Below are 21,285 nucleotides of genomic sequence, written 5' to 3' on the forward strand. Positions count from 1 at the left end.
CAGCAGCAGCAATGATGACGATGACGATGAACAGCAGAAAAGAGAGAGGGAGAGAAAGAGACAGACGTTTGCCGCCGCCGCTGCCGCTGCCGGAAAAAAGTGCGCAAGCGCGCGAATCGCGCTCTCGCTACTAACCCACGACGACACCACCACACACCTTCCCTTCTTTCCCTTCCCTCTCTCGTCGGCGTTCCGCGCTCGCGAATTTCCTGTCTCGTGGCTAGGGGAGGAGGTGGCGGGGGAGACACCTCGTCGCATCCCTCTCCACGTGCATCCCCGCAACGTTCGAGGCCGGTCCATCCCCACCCTCATTCTTCTAGCAGAAAAGGACTTTGGTCTTCGCTCTCTCGTCCTCCGCCTTGACCCTCGCCCCATACCCACCCGAAATGGTCAGCACTTTCGCGACAGAGGATGAAGTTTCTTGGTAATTGAGTCGACCCGACGATGGTTTAATGCGGGAGTCGATTTCAAGGTCGAAAAGTAATCTAGGAAACTCAGAAATCCGCCTTCAAGTTTCAACGATCGTGTTGTTTTGCGCGATGACTAATATTTACACACGATTTATTCGATCTTTTTGCACATTCCCTTTGATGACAGTCATCGGAACTACGCGTGATATTAATTTAAGAATTTGAGATTGTGCGAGAATAAAGGGAAGAGGGTGCGTTTGAAAAAAAGAAGCCCGTGATACGAGGCATCAGTATAGGGATAGGCAAAGCGAGCGAATGAACGATCGACTCTCCGGATCCGAGAGCGTGAGAACAAAGGGGCGAAAGCAAGTGCCCTTTTCCGAGGGTGATCGAGGGTGAGGGCCAAAGTAGAGCGAGATAGAAACGAGACATAGCGTTAAAGAAGGATGATGCGATGTGCAATAAGAATGCGAGAGGAAACGAGAGAGGCTCGTTCATTCCTTGCAGGGGCTAACGCGAGAAAGAAGCAACATATGGATACGGTGAAGCGAGGGACCAAGGGGGTTTCAAACGCATGACGGAGTGAGACCGTACATGCGAGAGACGGAGACGGGACGGAAAGAGAAAAAGAGGGGAGAAATGGTAGTGAGCAGGACAGCGCGGGAGCGAGCTGGGGATGCGCGGGGAACGCGTTGCATAGGGTGCGGGGGTGGGGGAGCAAGCGAGAGGCTCACCAGGGTAGAGAGCGCGAGAGGGTGTAGTGGGGGAGCTCCGTGGCTCGTCTCGTTTCGTCTCGTCTCGTCTCGGTCGCGTCGCGTTGCGTCTCTAAGTGGCGGTGGTGGTAGAAGTTTGCGCACTCGCGGGAGATTGCGAAGCGCGCGGCCAACTCCGCAACTTCGGAGTTGGACTCGGTTCGGCTCGACTCGACTCGGCCTTCGTCGGCACGGTGGTTCATTTGGTTGAACGAGGGCGCGCAAGCGAGGCGAACGCTCGTTCGTTCGTTCGTTCGTTCGTTCGAGCGGGTGGGTATACGTCGCGCTCGCTGCTGCTGCTGCTGCCTACGTCGTGGTGCAGTTACGGCACGACGACGGTGAAGGGTACTGCGAGTGGAAGACACGTCCGTGGCTGGCTGGTCTGGCTGGTTGGCTAGACGGGCGTAGGCGAGGTTCCGTGAGGCGACCGTTCGGTGGCGCAGCAGAAATTCCCCGGCGCGGCTCGCGCGGGTTGGTCAACGGCGTGGTGTGCGTGTGCCTTCCGTCTCGCTCTCGCGCACGACCCCGGACGCGAGTGTGCGTGGCTCGCGGTGTGTACGTGTACGCTCGGCCGCGCGTACGTATCTGCCCCGAGAGAGTCCGTCCGCGCCTCGACTTGCTGACATGGCGTCCTAGTGCTGCGCACGGGCCAAGTTGCACGTCCTTACGTACGCCACGGGAAACGAGTCTCTGCTCCTGTTTCTAAACTCCGTTCTGTCGTCATCGTCATCGTCGTCGTCGTCATCGTCATCGTCGTCGTCGTCGTCGTTGTCGTTGTCGTCGTCGTCGTCGTCGTCGTCGTCATCATCGTCATCGTCATCGTCATCGTCATCATCATCCTCGTCGAACAGCGAGGATGCCAAGGTAAGCGCGAGTGGTGTGTGTCGTGATGCCCGCGTCTAATGATAACCAGACGGTATATTCGATGTCGGATAAACGCCTTCGTCGTCGATGTCCTCCTCCTCGTTGCCCTCATGTTGTGTTATGGGTGTGGGTGCGGATGTATGTGTGTGTTGCGTTTGTTTGTCTCGCTCTCTCTCTTTTCGCTCCTAAACACAGAAGCGACGAGGAGAGGAAAAAGGAGTCGAGGTGTGCCCGCGCACTCGGGTATCGTCGGACAGGACCGGGCGGTGTCGATAAGCCCGAGAGAAACATGCGAATCACTTGACGGCGTTCGTGAAACGAGACACGAGACGAGACGAAATGACCGGGATCGTGAGACGGACCCCAGCAGGGTCGTTGCCATCACGCGAGCCACCCTGCGAATCGATATCACCGACACGAACAACGAACGATCTTTCTCTCGTTTCCTCCCTCGCGTGATACGTGTATAACTTTGCACGCATCTTGCAACGCATCTCCTCGTCATCCTCTCTTTCTCTCTCTCTCTCTCTCTCTCTCTCTCGCTCGCTCGCTTCCATGCCATTCTCCCTCCGTTCTTTCACGTTCGACCCTTGTACTCTCAGTTTTTCATTTTCCTTCACCTCGTCTGGATGTCGCGTTTATGTGGTGCGTTCGTGCGCGGTGCTTAGCCCCGTGAGTTGCTACGGGCGGTGTGTGTTGCGCTCGCGCGTGTGTCTGTGTTTATGCGTATGTGTATGCCGCGCGCTCCTACGTGGCTACGTCGGAAGGGTTAACAGCGGCGAATCGGCAGGGCAGAACGGAAGAGGTTAGTTTTGAGGTAGTTTCTTTTCTACGAAGTGAAACCGCGATACAGAAAGAACTCACGTTCTCTCTCTTTCCCCTTCCCTCTTCCTCTGCTACCCCTAAGAAGGAAAGAGACGGAGAACGCGTGGAGCGAGGGTACTACGTGGCTTATCGGCGCATCGACGGGCGGCGTGCTTCTCTCGACGTGGATTTTTCGCTCGGGAGAGGGTTGCGTAAATCCTTCCCCTCTCTCCTCTCTTCTTCCCCCCTGTCCCCCTCTTTCCGTGCTGCCGCTCTAGCTTCCCCTTACCCGCCACCGCTCCCTCGACGTGTCGCGCGGTTACGGCGCTGCCCATAGGCGCCGATACGCCCCGGGGTGTCGAGGCCGACTTCAGCCCACTCGGTGGAGCTCGGTCGTCTTCGGCCATGTCCGTCCGTCCGTCCGTCCGTCCGTCCGTCTGTCTGTCTGTCTGTCCGCCGGGCATCCTCCCTCTCGCAGTCGTCAGTCGCACTCATTGAAGCCGCGTGCGTGCGTGCGTGTCACTTCGTGCCACTTCGCTCCGTTCAGTTTTTTTCTCTGGTGAACGTTGTGTCCTCTGCATCTCGTCGCGATCATCCGCAGCGATCCTCGTCCACGATTCTCCTCTCGTTCATGCCCTAAATATCGTAACGTGCGATATCAGGTGGAGTTTCGGACGACACTGCGCGGCGTGGTTCGATATTGGAGCACGTGTCTGGCATTCCGTGCTCCTCTTCGTAGGAAGGAGAGGGGCGGGAGAGGAATGAACGGACATTGATGCCCCCTGTTGCGCCATAATTAAGTCGATCGATGGAATTTTGTGATGTGATAACGACAATTGTGCTACCTGTGCGTTCCCCCGCGCGCCCCTAGTAGGAAGCGCTGCCTGTGGATGCGCGACGTGTTCGTGAGTCACGTCGGGGTGCTGCCGGTGTGTGGGTGAGTTTTTGCACTTTGTATGCCGAGTTTGTATGCGTGTAAACGCGCGCAGTGCCGTGTCTCGTGATCTTTTCCGGGGAAACTTTTCGTGCGAGAGGGAAAATGGATCGCGTGTCACGCGGGACGGAAATGTTCGAGAAAAAAGAGAGATACGAGAATGTTCTTTGGAATTAACTGGGTGTGTATAAGAGAGAGATTACTTCTTTATTTTGAAAATTATCCTTATCTTCTTTGGCAACATGTTTAAGCGCGCGCGTGCGCGCAAAACATGGTATTTCAACTGTTTTAATCTTAAAACCAAAATTTTATGATGATAAATACGTGTTATGCCGCGGGTTCCGACGAGTTCTATCCAAGTTATCTCGATACAGTTAACAGGGATTCGCGTTATCTTGAAGATATAGACACACTCGAGTCTCGATTGGACTTGGCTCCGCGTTTCACAACTCGGTACCGAGGGCCTTCACATGAGATTTCGAGTGTTTATTGCACACACGAGGTGTCACGGAACTCTATTGCCACGCCTCTCTCGTCTATGGGAGGAGCGCCGATAATGACACCCCGTATACATGGTTACGTAAATCGTTTCCTTCACAATTTTTCCAGTCGTTCGAATATCCGGGATATCTGAAATTTTTTTAAACTCAAGTTGAAAAACTATCTTAGTAATTAAATTCCGCTGTGTAAATTACAGCTGCGAATTACGTGCGCGTTCGGTACATGTGAAACACTTTTGTATTTCTTCTAGGCTCTCGTAATCTTCTTAACAATGTCTTCTACAATAACAAGTCACTGAATTACTTCCCTTTAGTCATGTTTAAAAATTATTTAAAATAGATATTTTTTAGAAATTTTTTTTTTTTACGTAGAAATCTCTTCGTAACGGTATTTATTTTTGTTTAATTATTTCTTCAATTATGTTAAATAAATTATGTTTAATAATCGTGAAATATCTCATTCGATGTAATCTCACATCCTCGTTCGAGGACTCTTGAGTGTGTCGGCTTCATAAAAAATGTACTAGATTCGAAAAGCATTGGGATAAGGAGAGCTTGGAAAACGAGGGCGGGGGAGAGGAGAGAGCGCCGAGGGCTGCGATACACGCGGGCGACAAGTGCGTGCACGCAACGAAGCGTCGACACGTCGACCGTACCCACGTGCGTTCCGATGAGAATTTACATGCGACTTCCTGCGGGCTCTCTCCCTCTCTCCTGATTAAGAGTACCGTGACGATTTTATCGCGGTACCCGCGAGGGGTTGAAGCGGCGCCAATTATGGTGGCGATGATGATGATGATGATGATGATGATGATGGTAGTCATGACGAAGGGAGGACGTAGATAAACAGCAACAGAGGGTTAATATATACTTCACGCATCGAATACGCTGATTTTTTAAACCTGAATTCATCGCGAACTCCAACTTCCAGCGAATATCCAGCTTCCTGTTAATTTGTTCTAATCTTCGACGTTTTCTGAAATCTCTTGAGATTTTAGAGACTTGTATTTCTTCTCGAGTCTCTAATTTCCCGATACGATTCCTATCAGTTTTCTATCTGAATTTTTACCATCTGACATTTTGCTCCCTCTGTAATCATTCGAATGGAAAATTTTCCTAACTTTTTGACTTTTGGCCTTTTTTATATACTTCCCACATTATCTGATTATTTTCTCTTTTTGAATAATGCAAAGTTTGGAATAGAAAAAACTGGGGGGTGTTCCCTGAACCGAGAAAAAGGGTTTCCGTGTATCGCAACTATAGAACGACGAGGGTTTCCTTTTCCCCGTTCTTCCACCGTGAAACTGAAATCATAGTCTGCGTTACGCGTCTCTTCGCCGTTCCTGTTTCCTTTCGTTAATTAATGTACATTCAGTCGTACTTGGACCGTGTCAAAATCCATATCATCGAATCTATTACCGGTAAGCTTTATCTTACGATTAATTCCTTGTACATCACGCAAGCTTATACAGGGTGTTCTGAATTATTTATATCTTTAGTTTATACATGCTTTTCTTAATTCGAGAGCAATTTTACCAAAAAAGTTATTCTTCTAATTTCAATGGCGTTTTCTTATGGTTAAGAAAACTTTTTTGTGGTCAGCTCTTTTGTATCGAAAAATGCAAGCGATTTACGAAATTTGCCCATGTAACGGTCAGAACTACTGTGAAGTATTTGCTTCCCTTCCCTTATCTTCTTTTCTTTTACGTGTGCGGATTTACAACCGTGCGATTGTCAGGATGTATCCGTTACAAGAATGTTGAGACTCTTGTACAGCGGTTTGCACTCTTGCTAACTTGTTGAAGTTTTGATTTTCAGAAAGATAGGGTAAATTGCGTACGTTCGTGCACCGCAAGCATGATTGTGACCGTAAGAAGAGATACCACAGATTGCCGCCACTTATCTATGGAAATTTTTTTTTGTAATTAAAAGCTGATTTAATTTTGGATATTTCCCAGATAAAAAACGTGACGTTAATTTTTTCTATTTAATGTTTTAGTACATACGAAAAATTGATAAAAATAATATAATTAAGTACATATTATATAAGTACATATTATATAAGTATATAATTAAGTACATATTATATAAAATTAATGATTATTATACGGTTGTTTTAAATTAATATGAGTATATACTCAAAAAATGTAAAATGCCTACTTACTGTATTGTCATGTTTTAATCACATAAAATATTAGTCCTTTGCTTTTAAAGCTTTCAGTATTTATTATGCTCGACCATATGGTTGCATTTATTTTCGTCATAAATATATTAGAAAAAAACATAATATATTTAAAACTAACTAAATGGAATTTTCTTTGTTATCGTATGTTTTATTTGCCCTACAGGAAGTTTTTATCGTCTTTGAATCATTCTTTAGAAATTTCTAATAATAACGATCTTTAAATGAGAAGCAGCTTAGGGTCGTAAATTGAAGCCATTAGGAATGATTAGGATAGAAAATTATAATATTTAAGTATTTTTCTTTCATTTTTCTTTTGATGAACAATTTTCATTTAAAAAATATACCATCTTTGCAATGATACAATTGTAACGTAATAATATTTGTTTTGCATAAATTTATTAACTTAAAATTAACTTAAAAATATTATTAAACAGCGTTAACGTTAATTTCAAGTACAATGTCCACGCATATAAAATTTTTTTTTTTGAATGAAATAGTTTGCCGTTATGATCATTCCAAGAATTGTTCCGAACCTCTATGCATTCAGGTTCATGCCTCGCTCTCTTTTTCCCCTCTCTCTCACTTTCTCGCTCTCTTTCTTTCTATCTAAGTCCATGATTCAATTAGTCGATCGATTTTTGAAACGATGCCGCTTCATTCTTAGATGTAGCCCTCCGGGTGCGTTGTAGCACATTCTTCTGTAATCGTCATTCAAAAAAAATGTCAAATATTCAACAATGCTCCCTTTTTCCTTCTCTCTTTCAATGTTAAACGAAGGTCAAAGTCGGGGAAGGGCGTAAGGATTTATTTGTGCGGCTCGTTCGATTCTTTCGATCCGGCTCCTTTTGTCCTTGCATTCACACACACACACACACACACACACACACAAAAAGAAAAAAAAGGGATTTTGCAACCCCACTGCACTTGCGTGTGCACTTGTTCCTGTGCTCCATGCTACTCCATGCGACTGCAAGTTCGAAACGAGTGTCGTCCTAGTTACACCTGCCGTATCTTGTTTGTACCTGTTCGAATTCAGGTAGTAAGCAAACTTCCCCCCAAAGAAGGGAAAAGCGAGAGCATAACCGAGCACTCTGAAATATCTGGGGAAATTTTTCTAAACGAGTAAGGTGAAGTTAAATTGATGGCAACTCTTGCAGAAAGCTTCGAAGGCTTCTGTCGGAAACCATGATGGAAAGAAAGAAGCGAGAATAAGGGTGCCGCCCGTCCCTAACGGGACGGGCGATCTATGAGTACATAGGAGAAGGTTTCTCGGTATAATCTCATTCCGAGAAAGGAGTCTCAGGATATATTCGTTCGTAAAGAATTTTCTCGGAATATTCATAGGATATTCTTGTTTCCTCACTGAGAAGATTATTAGCATCGGAATAGCATCTTTAACCTTTCATGCTGAAATCTTTTATAAGGAAAACCATGAAAAAAACAGTGATTTTTGATATTTTTAAAATAATTTAATTTTTTCTTTATACAAATAAAAATATATATTTAGAGGATATATTTAAAAAAATATTTTTAGGCTGTTTTTTAAATTATTCTATATTATTATCAAGAAATTCTCAGAATATTTAAAAAATATTCACTAGACACGGTTCATGGATCGCTGGCTTTACAAGCTTAGTATTTAATTTATCGATGTCACGTCGGATTGTCTCCACATAAAATCAAGGATCTCATGTTGCGTTCCACCGATTTCCTATGCAATTTTTCGTTCCCATAGAGCGCTTCGATCCATGCACCGTTGCCCACCCCAACTAGATTGCCCCTTGTTTTTGTATCCTGGAGCCCTCGTCACATCCCCGAGTTCTTTCATTTTTTGTTCGTTGCTGGTGCCCCGTCCTCGTGCAACATTCAGTCACCGGAACCGCGACATCCTTTCGCGGATCGCCCGCGTTTCTTGCGATCCTTTTTTTCCCTCCCCTTGACGCGCGCGCGTTCATTGAGGTCGAGCGTCACGCACGACGGCGTCGCAACGTGAGGAAAACTCATAAAATTCTTTCATTTTCCCTCGCAGCGCTTCAATTAATCGTCTTCACAAAATTTAGATATTACTATATGTACCTGCAAATTTTAAGATTTTAATAACTTCTGTTGAATAAGAGTGCCAAATATTGCTAAATATATACACGTTGTTTTGTGTTGATTGTATGTGTAAATAATGCGCAGAAGATGTATCGATGTTGAATATCGCATATTCCTACAAGTCTGCAAAATTTTTGCGGTGCTGAAAAAATTTTTGCGGGATAGGCGCCAATGCGCGCGGCGAGGTCGAGCGTCGTCATCATCGTCGCCGGGAGGGTTGGCGAGAGGGCGAGAGGGACGTCGGAGAGGGCTGGGTGATGTAGGACTGCCGGAGGCTCGGGGGGGAGAGCGGGATGCGAAGCCACAAAGATGGCCGCTCGACAGCGAGCGCGCATGAGGGGGCGACTCAGAGAGGGATTCTTAAATGCGGCGTACTAGCAGAGGGATCAAATCATTTATTTGGTATTCATATAAATGTAAAAATTACAGTAGTAATAATGTTTTACAGAGCGTGTCCGTTGTTTCAGAAATTTGTGACGACAAACTGCAAATCCAACTAGATTAACTTTGGGTTAATCCCGGGCGAGCGCGAGCGTGCGAATCGGGAGTATCGCGCGCCGCTTCTCTCTTCGCGAAGCTTCGAAAATGTGGGACACGGCTGTGTGCTCGGCGCGACGGCGGCCGGCAGGGCCCGCGGTTCCCCCTCCCTCCCGCGCGTCGCGAAATTCTCCGTTAACTCCGCCGTACCTGGTGGCACGCCGTGGCTAACGGAATGAGCAGTACCTGCGCTGACTGACGGCGCTTCCACACGTATTACACACACACACGCATGTCCGCACATACACACACGAATTCACGCGCCAGATATACAGGGTGTACCGGGAAATTCCACCCGCTCGCCCGCTCGCCCGCCTGTACGGTTCTGTGCATTCGAAGCGATACTTTGTTGTTGTAAATTTCATCGTTCACACGCCCACAGAGTATTCCCGCTAACCGAGATAAACAATGTTTCTGCATAGTTTTGCAAAATTAATTTTCTTTGCAGATAACTTGCTTGCAACTATTATTCAGTTGACGTTGTATAATAAGAAATAATTACATATCATAAACTCGATTTTTTACACTTTCAATTTCTTCTAGAGAATATTTTATCTAAATGTCAATTACTCGTTGAGAATCCGTTGCAAGAATCTGTGTGGACGCCTCGTGTATGCCTGCACACATGACGCATGCAGGCGTGTGCGTTCAACAATGTGCATGCCGTCGTTCCAAGCGCATCCTGGCACTCCCCCAGTGGGTGGAGGTATGACAGGGAACAGATATCCGAGTGCATTTCGTCCCCCTCGAATTATTATTATCATCATCGCAGTCCCACGGGAAAGAAAGAAGGGAGAAGTGATCGCGTCAAATATCTTCGTGATGAGCAAAATATTATGAACGAAGTAACAATAATTATTACATATATATAATTTATTACCACACATGTATAATATTAGAAAGAATTCTTTTTTTTAGAGACGTTTGCCTGCAAAGCGCTGGGAAAATACAGCTATTCGTAAAGAAATAGCACGATATTGAAAGAGTCGCCGCGATGCTCGTGCGCTATCGCGTAATTGCTAATTAACGATGTAATCGCGCCGCTTACGGCCTTGTGTTTTCCTTGCCCTGATTACTATAGCTACACAAGACATAGAAGGTATGAGAAAGATCGCGCCTGGAATTGAATCGACCCTTCAATGTATCACGAAGCGGAATTCGATCTTGCGCATCAATTTTATACTTAAAATTGCGATAGAGGAAAGTATCTCGAAGGCGGAAATGCATATGAAATACGAGTCAGTTAGCTTGAGAAAAAAAACTCGAAACTTCGCGCTTCAATTTTCTTCGTCCAACGTAGACTATATCTGCTGCGCGTATCGAACCTCCCCCCCCTTCTCTCTTTCTCTTTCTCGTCGATGCGCTCTATCAATTTCGACCTCGATCCTGTCGTCGAAATTCGGTCGATCGATGCAGCAACCCCCTATTTGTAGGACGAGTGCGTCACCTCCGGATGCGCGTCCTCGCCGCGCGATTTTCTCTCTCCTTTCCCTCCTCTCACCGCCTTCGCTTCTCCTCCTACTTCTCCGTGTCCTCCTTCCGCGCCCCTTCGCGCCTAGCGAAGTAGCGCGAAGGCAACGGAGATCGCGGCTGCGAGTCACGTAAATCGCGACTCGAGGAATCACCGTGGATGTCGCAATCGCGGTAATATTCGCGCCGGTCTTCCTTCCCGCACTCGCGCGTGCGCGTCGAGACGGCCAGGAGGGCGGCGGCGACGACGGGGGAACGAGATATGGCGGGAGGGGGAGGGGGAGGGTGAAAAGAGAAATAAGAAGCGCGTGTTGCACCGTGACGGAATCCCGGCACGAGTGATTTCGCCGACCGAACACGTACATCCTTGAGCAGCTGACTCAGCGGAATGTTCCTCTAATCGATCCGTATCTCTCGCCTTCCTGCGAGCAACAGGAGTAGCCAAGATGAAAAAGGAAAGGACTAAATAGAGACAGAGAGATGCGAGAGAGAGAGAGAGAGAGAGAGAAGAATAGAGGACACGTTTATTAAGTCGTTGGTGCATTTCGAGAATGGGAAGTGAGACAGCCATGGCTACGTACAAACGTGTGGCAGAATTTCGTTATAAGCCCCTTAATTTTATTTCGTAAGAAATACGATTTGTAAACGTGCGCATTGAAACGTAAAATAAAAAGGATCGATACTTGACACTTCATTTTAAAACAATTTATTACGTAGAACGGAGAAAAGGAGAATTAAAAAGAAAAAGAGACAGGAGAAAACGAGGGGCGTGGGTACCGACGCGCGGAACGTGATTTCTCGCCACGAACGGTCTGAAGTCAGCCGCCGGTTCGTTTTTGCGGAAACGCGCGACGGTATCCTTGCAAAGTACGCGGAAGAAGAAAGAACGCAGGCGCGGAATGAAAGGGGAGAAAGAAAGAATGAAAGAAAAAGATGGAGAGAAATATAGCTATTTCGCGACGGGGACGGCCGAGGGCGACCGAGGTCGGCCGAGTCGCAGAGTCCGGGCTCCGAAACACGCAGCGGTATTCACGCGCCGCGCGAAGTCAGAGTGAGAGCGTATACACCCGCTTGTTTGTCGTCGTCGTCGTTGTTCGTTTTATACCTCGCGCGGCGTGACCACTCCGTCGCGCTGATTACGCAACGCGTGGCCATGAGAGCGCCCCGCGTTTGCGCTCGCGAGAATGCAGCCGCGCTGCGCGCGCGCGCATACATATCGTCGCGCAGGATTGGCGGGATTATCGCTATCTCGCGATGTGTTTACAACAACAAATCGAAGAACGACGCAAGCCCCCCGAAACCACTGAGCTACTGCCAGTCCCGGACGGGTATCGCCGTCGGGGATATTCGGTGCGGGGTATCGATTCCGTCAATTATTCGATACGAAGTAATTACAATGCGCGGCGGCGAATTTCAACTTGTCCGCCGCTCGACGTTACGTAACTCGGTGTTTCCTTCGGCGTTTGCCTTGTCGCTATACGACGACTTCTTATTAGCATCGCGGCGCTTACGCGGAATGATAGTTAGGGTTGTGCGGGACGAGACTAGTTGAGAATCGCTGATCTAGCGCGAGTGTGCAGATTTCGCTATGCGCGCGTGCATGCGCACGCGTGTAGGCGTGCATAGCGCGCCATGACTTGTAGGATGAGCGTGCAAAGGCGTATGTCTCGTCTAGAAATTAATGTACAGCCAATATTAAGCAGCGAGAGCGGCGTATTTCATATTGTGCGACATATAAATGAATACAGGTGTGACACACGCAGGAAATGTCGTTGTGAAAACATTGGATGAAGGGGCAAGGGGGGGAGATGTAGTTCCGATAATTATTAGCGTCTCCATTTACGAGCGAGGTAAACTTACGGCATGACTACATTTGCGAGGAAATAACTTTTTTTATTATTTAACCGAGCTCGCGGAAAATAGATTAATCGAGCAGCAGCCGTGAACGCGAAATTCTGCCATGTGAAAATAATGTCGATTAATGGCGCGACTTTTATTTATGTCCTTCCAATGCACAAACTAAAAACATATTTTGTTGGAGCCTTTTAACTCTACATGCACGGGAAAATAATTTTAATGTTAATTTAAAAATACAAATGTGAATCCTGAAGCAATACTTTATTTAATAAAAGTTATACTATTATGTATATGTGTGTGTACATATGTATATATATATATATATATATGTGTGTGTATATGTATATGTATATATATGCGCGCGCGCTTGTGTGTGTGTGTGTGTGTGTGTGTGTGTGTGTGTGTGTGTGGTGTGTGTGTGTAAAATAAATGATCACATTTGCATATTGAGATTATAATGTTTGCGTCGTTCCGGATGAAGCAATATCGAATTAATCTCGCGTCATCGAATCCATATATTTTGGATCTTCTTTGCACACGCGCGCGTGTTCTCGCAGCCATTGAAAAAAAGAAAAGAGGAAAAGAACAGAAAAGAAGAGGAAAGAGAAACCGGCCGAGTATCGCGCGAGTATCGGAGCGGCTAAGTAAACACGAGAGCGAGAGACCCTCCGCGACATTCGGTGCCGGTTTTTACTCGCGCGCGCTGCGTTTCGGAGAACACAGTTGTGTACACTGTCGTGATCTTCATTTACGTCTGCCGACGAGTCCTTCTCTCGTCAGGTACCTTCTCGCAGAAATTGAGACACTGATACCCCAATAGCGGCCACTCGCGTCAATAAGAGAGATAATCAATTATGCCGCGAAAGAGACTTCGCTCGGCATAAAGGGCAAAGTATAAATCGGTATCGATATCTAGCGAACATAATATTTTAGTCGTCATAGACCATATCGATGTTTTGGAAAATAGCGCCGTTTGACGCTTAAAATATATGATATAGACGTTCAAAGCTGATTCCAAAGGAACTTGATTCAAATTGCGTTTATGACATAAAATTTAAACTTGTGACGTGGAATTTAGTTATGTTAACTTCGACGGGACTAACCATTGATCGGTGCTCACACGGGGTTTATTTCTGTCTCCATTTCCCTGACAAAGTCAGGTTTTGGATAACGCGAAAATCAATTTGTCGCACGAGTGAACGATGCAGGAATACCTAACATGGGAAAGTGCCCTGATCACACGAATAATTTGTGCAACGGAGACTTCAGAAAACAATTCAAACCATTGCGAAATAAAATTCAAACAAAATCGTAATAATCTAATTTATTTATTAATATTTACTTTATTTACTAATACATATTTTATATTTTTCCGTGATGAATTGTTAACGCATTTTAACAATTTCTAGAAATATCGCACGCAAAAGATTGCCGTTTCAATCTATTAAATATTACGAGCAGAATTGCATTTCTTAATCGCGAAATCTATGTGCTGTATATTAATTTCATGCAAGATGTTTTTTTTTTTTTTTTTTTAATTATCACTGCGTTTAAATGTTTCAGGATTGTCATTGAATCAATATTGTGAATTCCCCGGGGTCTTCCCCAGCCAGCCAGCTCCGCGGATATCGCGACGCGATCGTCGTTATGTATATTCAGTCGCATAATCCGATCTCGCCGCGGGCGTTTTCCGCTTTCGCGGACTAATTGATACCCCTCAGATGCCGTAATTTAATTCGACGCGTTCCCCCGGTAGAGTCGCCGATCTCGATCGTTAAAGGTCGATCTCGCGTCTCTCTTTCTCTCTCTCTCTCTCTCACTCACGGGCGCTGCACCGCCTCGTCTCACCTCGCCATGGTGTCGGCTGCCATTCACCGTGAAAACCGTACGTACACTCGCGCTCTGGTCACCGACAAGGTCGCACAAGGTCGCGCAACCATCCTGCATCCATACACGCCATATGCAGCGACGTGCATGTGTATGTGTGTGCATATATGCGCGATGCAGGTGGATGATGTCGCGAGTCGATATTTGAGAAGAATTACAGAATTACCTTGTTGCACTAATATTACAGCGATTATATAATTCTCAATCGTATATACCCTCGAATTAATATTCACTTCTGATTTATTCTCAAGCAATTTCGAATTTATTATATCCTTCCTTTTTTCCCGCCGTTTCATTTTACATCGGATCAGGAAGATTCTGTTGGTTTATCTTTGTGCCTCGCGCAGATGCAGCCGTCTCTACATACATGTAGCGTGATTTGCGTGCGAAAGCACCAGCGGGACCCGGTATCGATCCGAATGCGTAGAAAATGCTATTGATTCCCTCGGCCGACCCGACGACCTCTTCTCTCCATGGCGACGATCCGACAGGAGAGACAGAAGCCTTCCTCTTCTGTTGTTTTCACCTTACTTTATTATGTGCACACATTCCTGTATAAATGTATTACATTAAATTTAATATAGTGCGTTATACACGCACTATATTAAATGAACCTGAAACATTTAAACGCAGTGATAATTTAAAAAAAAAAAAAAAAACGCAGATGCAGTGAAGGATCTTAAAATCTCGTATGAATAATTATAGTTATTGAAAAATAGATTGAATCAAAATTAAACGAATGACAATAATCTATTAAAAGATCTTCATAAAAATATTCACAAATGTTACAATGCATACTGCAAATATAACAGATATAATTAATGAAGTATTCTACTTGATATTAATTAACTACAGTTTCAATAAAAAATATATTAATACATATTATAAATACATAGAAGGAAAAGAAATTGCAAATTAAATATTGGAAGTGGAGAAGAATATTTTCATCTCCATTTAATTTTAATAGATTGTCTCTCACCTCTCATCTAGAGATAAAATGTCACGTACGCGATGACCGTGATTGGAAGGGGTGAGAGGAGAGAATTGCATAAAAGGCACACACGAGCCGAGCGACTCGCCTATTCGCTTTCTGCCTACGTCCTCCAGGGTCGTACATCCCACGTCCATCCTGGATCCTCATATCCCCTTCCTTTATTTAAAGTCGCATTTACGATTTTAGACGTTTAGGACACCTTCACTTCAACGCTCTTTATTATTTAGTCCAAAATATTTTAATATTTTAATATTTTATTATTTTAATATTTTAATATAATTTTAATTAATTTGAAGATATATTAATTATTTTTTTCGTAATATTTATTAACGATAAAAAATTATTCTTTTAACAATTATTACATATCACGTATTATTAAATTTTTAACATACTTGCACGAAACTTGAAAAATGTGAATTTAATTTTGGAATTAAGTTCCTCAAGATTTGTTAAAATTAAAGGCAATTAAATTTAAAAAAGATATTTCCTTCATGTTACCAATCGTCAGTCATTCTGTTTCAGATCACGAGTAAGACGGACACGATAATTCTTGGCCGATGAGGAGCAGAGCAGCACGAGGACGAGTAGTAGAAGGAGCAGCAGCACGAGCAAGAGCGAGCGGCTTCGTCGTCGTAGAAGGTGGTGGCGGTGTGGAAAAGCAGAAGAAGGAACGAGGACGAAGTGGCGGCGGCAGCAGTGGCAGTGGCAACGGCGGCAAAGCGGCGACGAACAGCTAGGTCCCCCCATGTTAGCGGATATCAACGGCAATCTGGCGGATCTGAGAAGCGAAGCGATGGCGTCGCAGAGATTTTGTCTGCGCTGGAACAATCACCAGAGCAATCTGCTCTCCGTCTTCGACCAGCTGTTGCACGACGAGTCGTTCGTCGATGTCACGCTGGCCGTTGAGGGTCAGCTACTCAGGGCGCATAAGATGGTGCTGTCGGCGTGTAGTCCCTACTTTCAAGTAAGTTCGACCTTTTACGTTTAATTGCTATTTATTAAGAGATTAACAATTTTTTAACGAACTTTAAATTAATAAATTTATAGCTAGCAAAAAATTGTGTTACTTCAGTTAATTACAATTTTGTAATAGATTTACTCTTTTAAATAGACCTTATAATAGATCATGATTAGTTTTTTTTTTGGCAGTTTTATAAAACTCTTAAAGAAATAGATTAGTATTGTAAAATTATCATTTGTTGTTTATTAAAAAAAGAATTAGTTTTAAAGTAATAATTCGTATTTACAGGCCCTGTTCGTTGGACATCCCGACAAGCACCCGATAGTCATTCTCAAAGATGTTCCGTATGTGGACATGCGCAGCCTCCTGGACTTCATGTATCGCGGTGAGGTGAGCGTCGATCAGGATCGATTGACTGCCTTTTTGCGGGTTGCCGAGTCTCTGAGGATAAAGGGCCTGACCGAAGTGAATGAGGACAAGTGCGATTTACCAAGCATTACATCCTCGTTATTGGGCAGCCAGAATGCGGTGGCGCCACCACCGCCCAGTCTTCATCGAATCAATCAGATTGGCCCGCATCATCATCATGTCGCGCAAAAGAGGTTTCATCATATGTCCAACCATCCGTTACTTGGCTCGGCATTGACGGCGCCTAAGAGAAAACGTGGCAGACCCAGGAAGTTGAGTGGTTCATCGGACACGCCAATTGGCGAAGTCGGTGGTCAGGACCTACAGTCCTGCTCTGGCGCCGATCTAGTCCAGGGCTCGCCCGAGATGATGGAAATGAAGATGGGATTGGACTTTCAGAGCGAGGTTAGCGGCAACGGCAATGTGAGAAATGCCGGTGCCTCTTCCTCTTCTAATAACAATGCTGGCGCCAATTCTGCAACCGCAAATAATCCCGCCGTTGCCACGGCCTCTTCGGGATCATCGTCGACGAGGAGAGAAGAGCCTACGGAGAATGGCACCGACACGCCGGAGCCACCAGTCACGCGGGTCAAACGAGAACCAGAACCGACACCCAGCACCTCGGCGCAAGGTATGAAAGTGAACACGCAAAGATATGTGATACGACATTGAATTTAAATTCGAAAGCTGAGATTGATTATTTATTTCATCGTTGTTATTTCTAGCCTCGGATGAGACATTCGCACGTCCGCATAGTAGGCAAGGGAGTGAGGGTTTCAAACAAGGTAAGATTTTCAACTTATTTAACTTTAATACAGAATCGCCTTGCATCGCTAATACTCTCCGATACAGTGCGAACGACAAATTTCGCGCGATCTACTTGAGCATCCCTCGATTATCATAACGTATTTGATCAAACGGAGAGCTGTGCGCGTATGTAATTGTAAATTATAATTGATTGGATGATCGATTATACAACTATTCATGCACAATTGTGTCGTCAACAGACCTTACAACAAAAATATATAATTTAGTAAAATATTAACTTCTTCACAGATTTGATTTTTCTTTTCTATGATAAAGTTGCAATCATTTTATATCTTTGGATATATTATTGATGTTAAGATTTCACGTAGAAAAAAACTTTTTTTAATTTTTTAATTAGAATTTGAATTAGAATTTAAACTCGTAAATCTATTCGAGTTAGTTTTTCACTTAACTCTCGAACGGACACAACGTTGCATAGAAAATATTTTTTATCATTTTTATAATTCTAATCGACTTTGAGGATGCATTTATGAAAATTATGCAAGGTAAGTTACAAGAGATGTAACGCTGAATGCAACGTGCGTCTGAGAGTTAGTCGCATTTTAGTAAAATCATATAATTTTACGGATGCAAAGATAATAAAGTCGTGCGTCTAATCGCGAATAATCGCCCCGCCAGATATCTTAGCATGGTGTGAAATGTGATTCCTATAACGCGAGCGCGGAGAAGAATGTTAAATTATCCTGATCTGCCGTGTATCTTGTTCTAAATTTAAAAAAAAAAGAAATATTTATTGCATATTTATATATAATATTGACTGCTTGATTAAATAATTGTAAAATTAATATTCAAATTAATCAGTTCTGGATAATACAGAAATACGATTGTTCGTTGAATATATTCTTCTCCGTGCGAACCCAAAGGACGGGGAAAGAACTCGCTTTTGTGCCGTCCGAATGCTTATTCGTTTCTTGTGAACGCGCCCCGAGAAGCAAGCAAGCGAACCTTGCACGGCATTATGGACGACGCTGTAGACTCTCTACGTGAGAACGACTCTTATGGCTCTCTCGCACGATTCGTCGAGGTCGATCGACGACGTCTGAGAATCTCAAAATCCGAAGCCCGATCCCGAGGGCTATCAACACTTCAATATCAATTATACCAAGTCTCAAGACTTCGCGTCACACTTCGCGATGATGCTCGCGCGAATCTATCCCTATCACGTGCGTCGTTGACGCTTTATGGACGACGCTTTATTCTAATGTACTGCTAATGAATTTGACTTTTCAGACTTTTTTTCGAGCTGTCTTGCCAAGCGGCTCGGTCAGTTGTCGCTCTTCTACGAGCGCGCTTCGTCCGCTTTTTTTTTTTTTTTTTTTTTTCTTTTTAGGAAATAGCCAGGACTCGCGACATAAATGTTGAGTTCTCTACGACGCGAATTTCGCGGGCGCGAATCATTTTCAAAAACCGCGGTGCCATTTAATTGCGACGCGCTAACTAAATTAAAGTTAGCTGCGCTTTGAAATCTCTTGCGTCTGATTTTCGAAATAAAACGCACATGAAAAGAAAAAGAAATAGAAAAAAAAAACACAATTCCGACGCACGAAAAAAAATCTGCGTTTGGAAGAACTTGAAAATAAAAAATAAAGCAATGTTTTGATGAGATAAAACAACAGTAAAAATTCCTTTTCTAAACCAAGTGGTGCATCTGAAGATAGCCGCATGTGGGATAACATATATATCGATACGCGCGCGCGGTATTCAAATTGTGAAGAAAGATGAAAATCGAGATAAAAAAGAAAAGTAATAAAAAATAAACAAAGATATGCAGATATATAAAACGGGAGGTAACGTGTGTGAGAGAGACAGAGAAAAAAAAAAGAGAAACGGAAAGTCGTCGTTAATCGAAAGTTTGCGTTCGAAATCTAGAATATTATCACCATAATACCTATGAAAAAAGAAATCCGGACAGAGAACTCCCTTCTGTGCGAAATTAATTAATATCTAATAAAACCCATTGCACTCGCGCCGCATAGTCCTTGTTCTCGTCGAGGGCAAAAATAATATATAGATACATTTAGATACATACATACGTATATATATGTATATGTGTATATATGTATATATATATATACACACACACACATAAACATATATATGTACATACATAATATAACCCATATGTAATTCTCACGCTCGGCCAATGCGCAGCGCCTCATTCTTATCCTTTTTTCCTTCCCTGTTCTCAGTAGCACAAAATCAGCCATCTCCTTGTCTTGCCTCTTCTTCATCAATCTGCATCTTTTTTCTGCCGCACCGCACCTGTCGCTCTGTTCGATGTCTCGAACCTTTGGCCCTAACCCAAAATTTTCTCCGCTAACATCCCTACATTGTCTTCACCCATGCTCTCATTCTCCGCACGAATGGAAAAACGCTTCGCTGCCATTGGCCAATGGTAACAGGAGGGGGTGGAGCCAGCTTTTAGCGGTGCTTACTTTTTTTTGTTGTCTGATTTTTCACACCTTGAACGCTGGTTAACTTCTTTTACGCTCGTTCGTTGCGAGGAAGATAGAATAAAGAAGTGTCACTTTTTTTTTATCGCGAAAAGACAAACAGAAAAGATGAAAAGAGATGAGAGACGTAAACGCGTCGATGATGATTACGATGATGACAACGATGATGATGATAATGATGATGATGATGATAATGATAATAATAAGGATGAATTAAACAACGGACGACACATTGTCGGCAGGTTTATCGTTTCCGTCTTCTCTTGCGTTCTTCTCGTTTTTTTAAATAACAATGATGACAATAAGAAAAGATGAATAGCAAAATAAGAGTAAAGAGTAGAAGCAGGATAGATAGATTAAATTGTAAAAATAAAAAGAAGAGTGGCAAACTAAGAAAGAAAGAAATCAGAAGAGAGAAGTAGTGTAACGTACGTTTTATTTTTTTTTTTTCTATTTATAAAAAACGTACTAACGTGCGCGCGCGCGAGAGAGAGAGAGAGAAACAGAGTGCTTCGAAGATGTCGTCGGAGATGATCTCGTTTCAATAGTGACCGTGATCGCTTTGTTCACTTTTGGCGCAGGTGAGTTGAGATTATCTGAGTCACCATCATTCTGAAAGATTTTAAGCTTTGCGCGGGGGAAGCGAGGGAGCTAGGGAGGCCAGCCGCTAGAAAAAAAAGACGATGTAGAAAAAAAATGGAATCGAAGTCAAAATCATAGATGCATAAATAGATAGAACGAAAAGACGGAACCGAACCGGACGTTCCGAAAAAGTGCCGGAATATAAAAGAAAACCGGATATAAAGGGATGTGACGCCGGAGGTTGAAAACGGATAACGATATTGTGTGTTAAAAGTAATCATATGTAATATAAATTCGAGTCGAATTTCATAAAGATTACAATCGGATGGAACACGTAAGAAAGAAAAAAGAGTTGCTTTTTTTCTCTCGAGCGTCCTCGATCTCGATGGATCGTTTTCCCGTAGAGATGAATACAAGCAGACTGACTGGACGTACTGGACTGGAAAGGGGGGGTTGGTGGTTAAAGTGTGTGCACATGTGTCGTTGATGGTTTATTAATCAATTTCGCATATGCGTGATCGCCTGACGCATATACGGGTTGTGTGTCCGACGAGGGCACGGACCTTCCCGCCGATCGTAGATTCCTAGCTGAGAACACCAGTTTGATGAACAGTTTCCACTTCCATTTCTAGATTTATACAAGCCGCATACTTGACGTGCACTTTATTCGAATATCTGAAACGTCGGCGGTTCTCGAAACTGCGGGCGTTTCCAAGTTCGATCACGAGAGTTTGACTAACGAAGCGGTCGACGTTGATCGTT

General features: G+C 44.2%; 1 protein-coding gene and 1 long non-coding RNA gene across 9 annotated transcripts in view; one reads left to right on the forward strand and one right to left on the reverse strand.

Moving 5' to 3' along the window:
- Positions 1–1,214: 1,214 nt before the first annotated feature.
- The window catches only part of ttk (zinc finger and BTB domain-containing protein ttk), a 48,095-nt gene continuing 28,024 nt past the window's right edge, over positions 1,215–21,285 (forward strand). Inside the window, exons 1-4 of one of the 8 annotated variants that reach the window (XM_089083465.1) lie at positions 1,215–2,026; positions 15,814–16,255; positions 16,541–17,291; positions 17,386–17,445. In XM_089083465.1, coding sequence (XP_088939591.1) covers positions 16,037–16,255; positions 16,541–17,291; positions 17,386–17,445 — 1,030 coding nt within the window. In that variant the 5' untranslated portion in view covers positions 1,215–2,026; positions 15,814–16,036. Of the gene's footprint in view, positions 2,027–2,148; positions 2,832–2,954; positions 3,768–3,807; positions 3,946–10,889; positions 11,941–15,813; positions 16,256–16,540; positions 17,292–17,385; positions 17,446–21,285 lie in introns of those variants that run through there. The other 7 variants (XM_089083462.1, XM_089083464.1, XM_011648099.3 and 4 more) reach the window with 7 other exon arrangements.
- On the reverse strand, positions 13,617–15,924 carry LOC148934909 (uncharacterized). The gene is made up of 3 exons (XR_016140960.1): positions 15,790–15,924; positions 15,277–15,447; positions 13,617–14,848 (listed from the first exon to the last, which is right to left on the reverse strand). It is a non-coding gene; the product is annotated as an uncharacterized LOC148934909 (long non-coding RNA).

This window comes from Pogonomyrmex barbatus, unplaced genomic scaffold (assembly GCF_055798465.1).
Source record: "Pogonomyrmex barbatus isolate J1 unplaced genomic scaffold, ASM5579846v1 scaffold7, whole genome shotgun sequence".
Taxonomy (NCBI): domain Eukaryota; kingdom Metazoa; phylum Arthropoda; class Insecta; order Hymenoptera; family Formicidae; genus Pogonomyrmex; species Pogonomyrmex barbatus.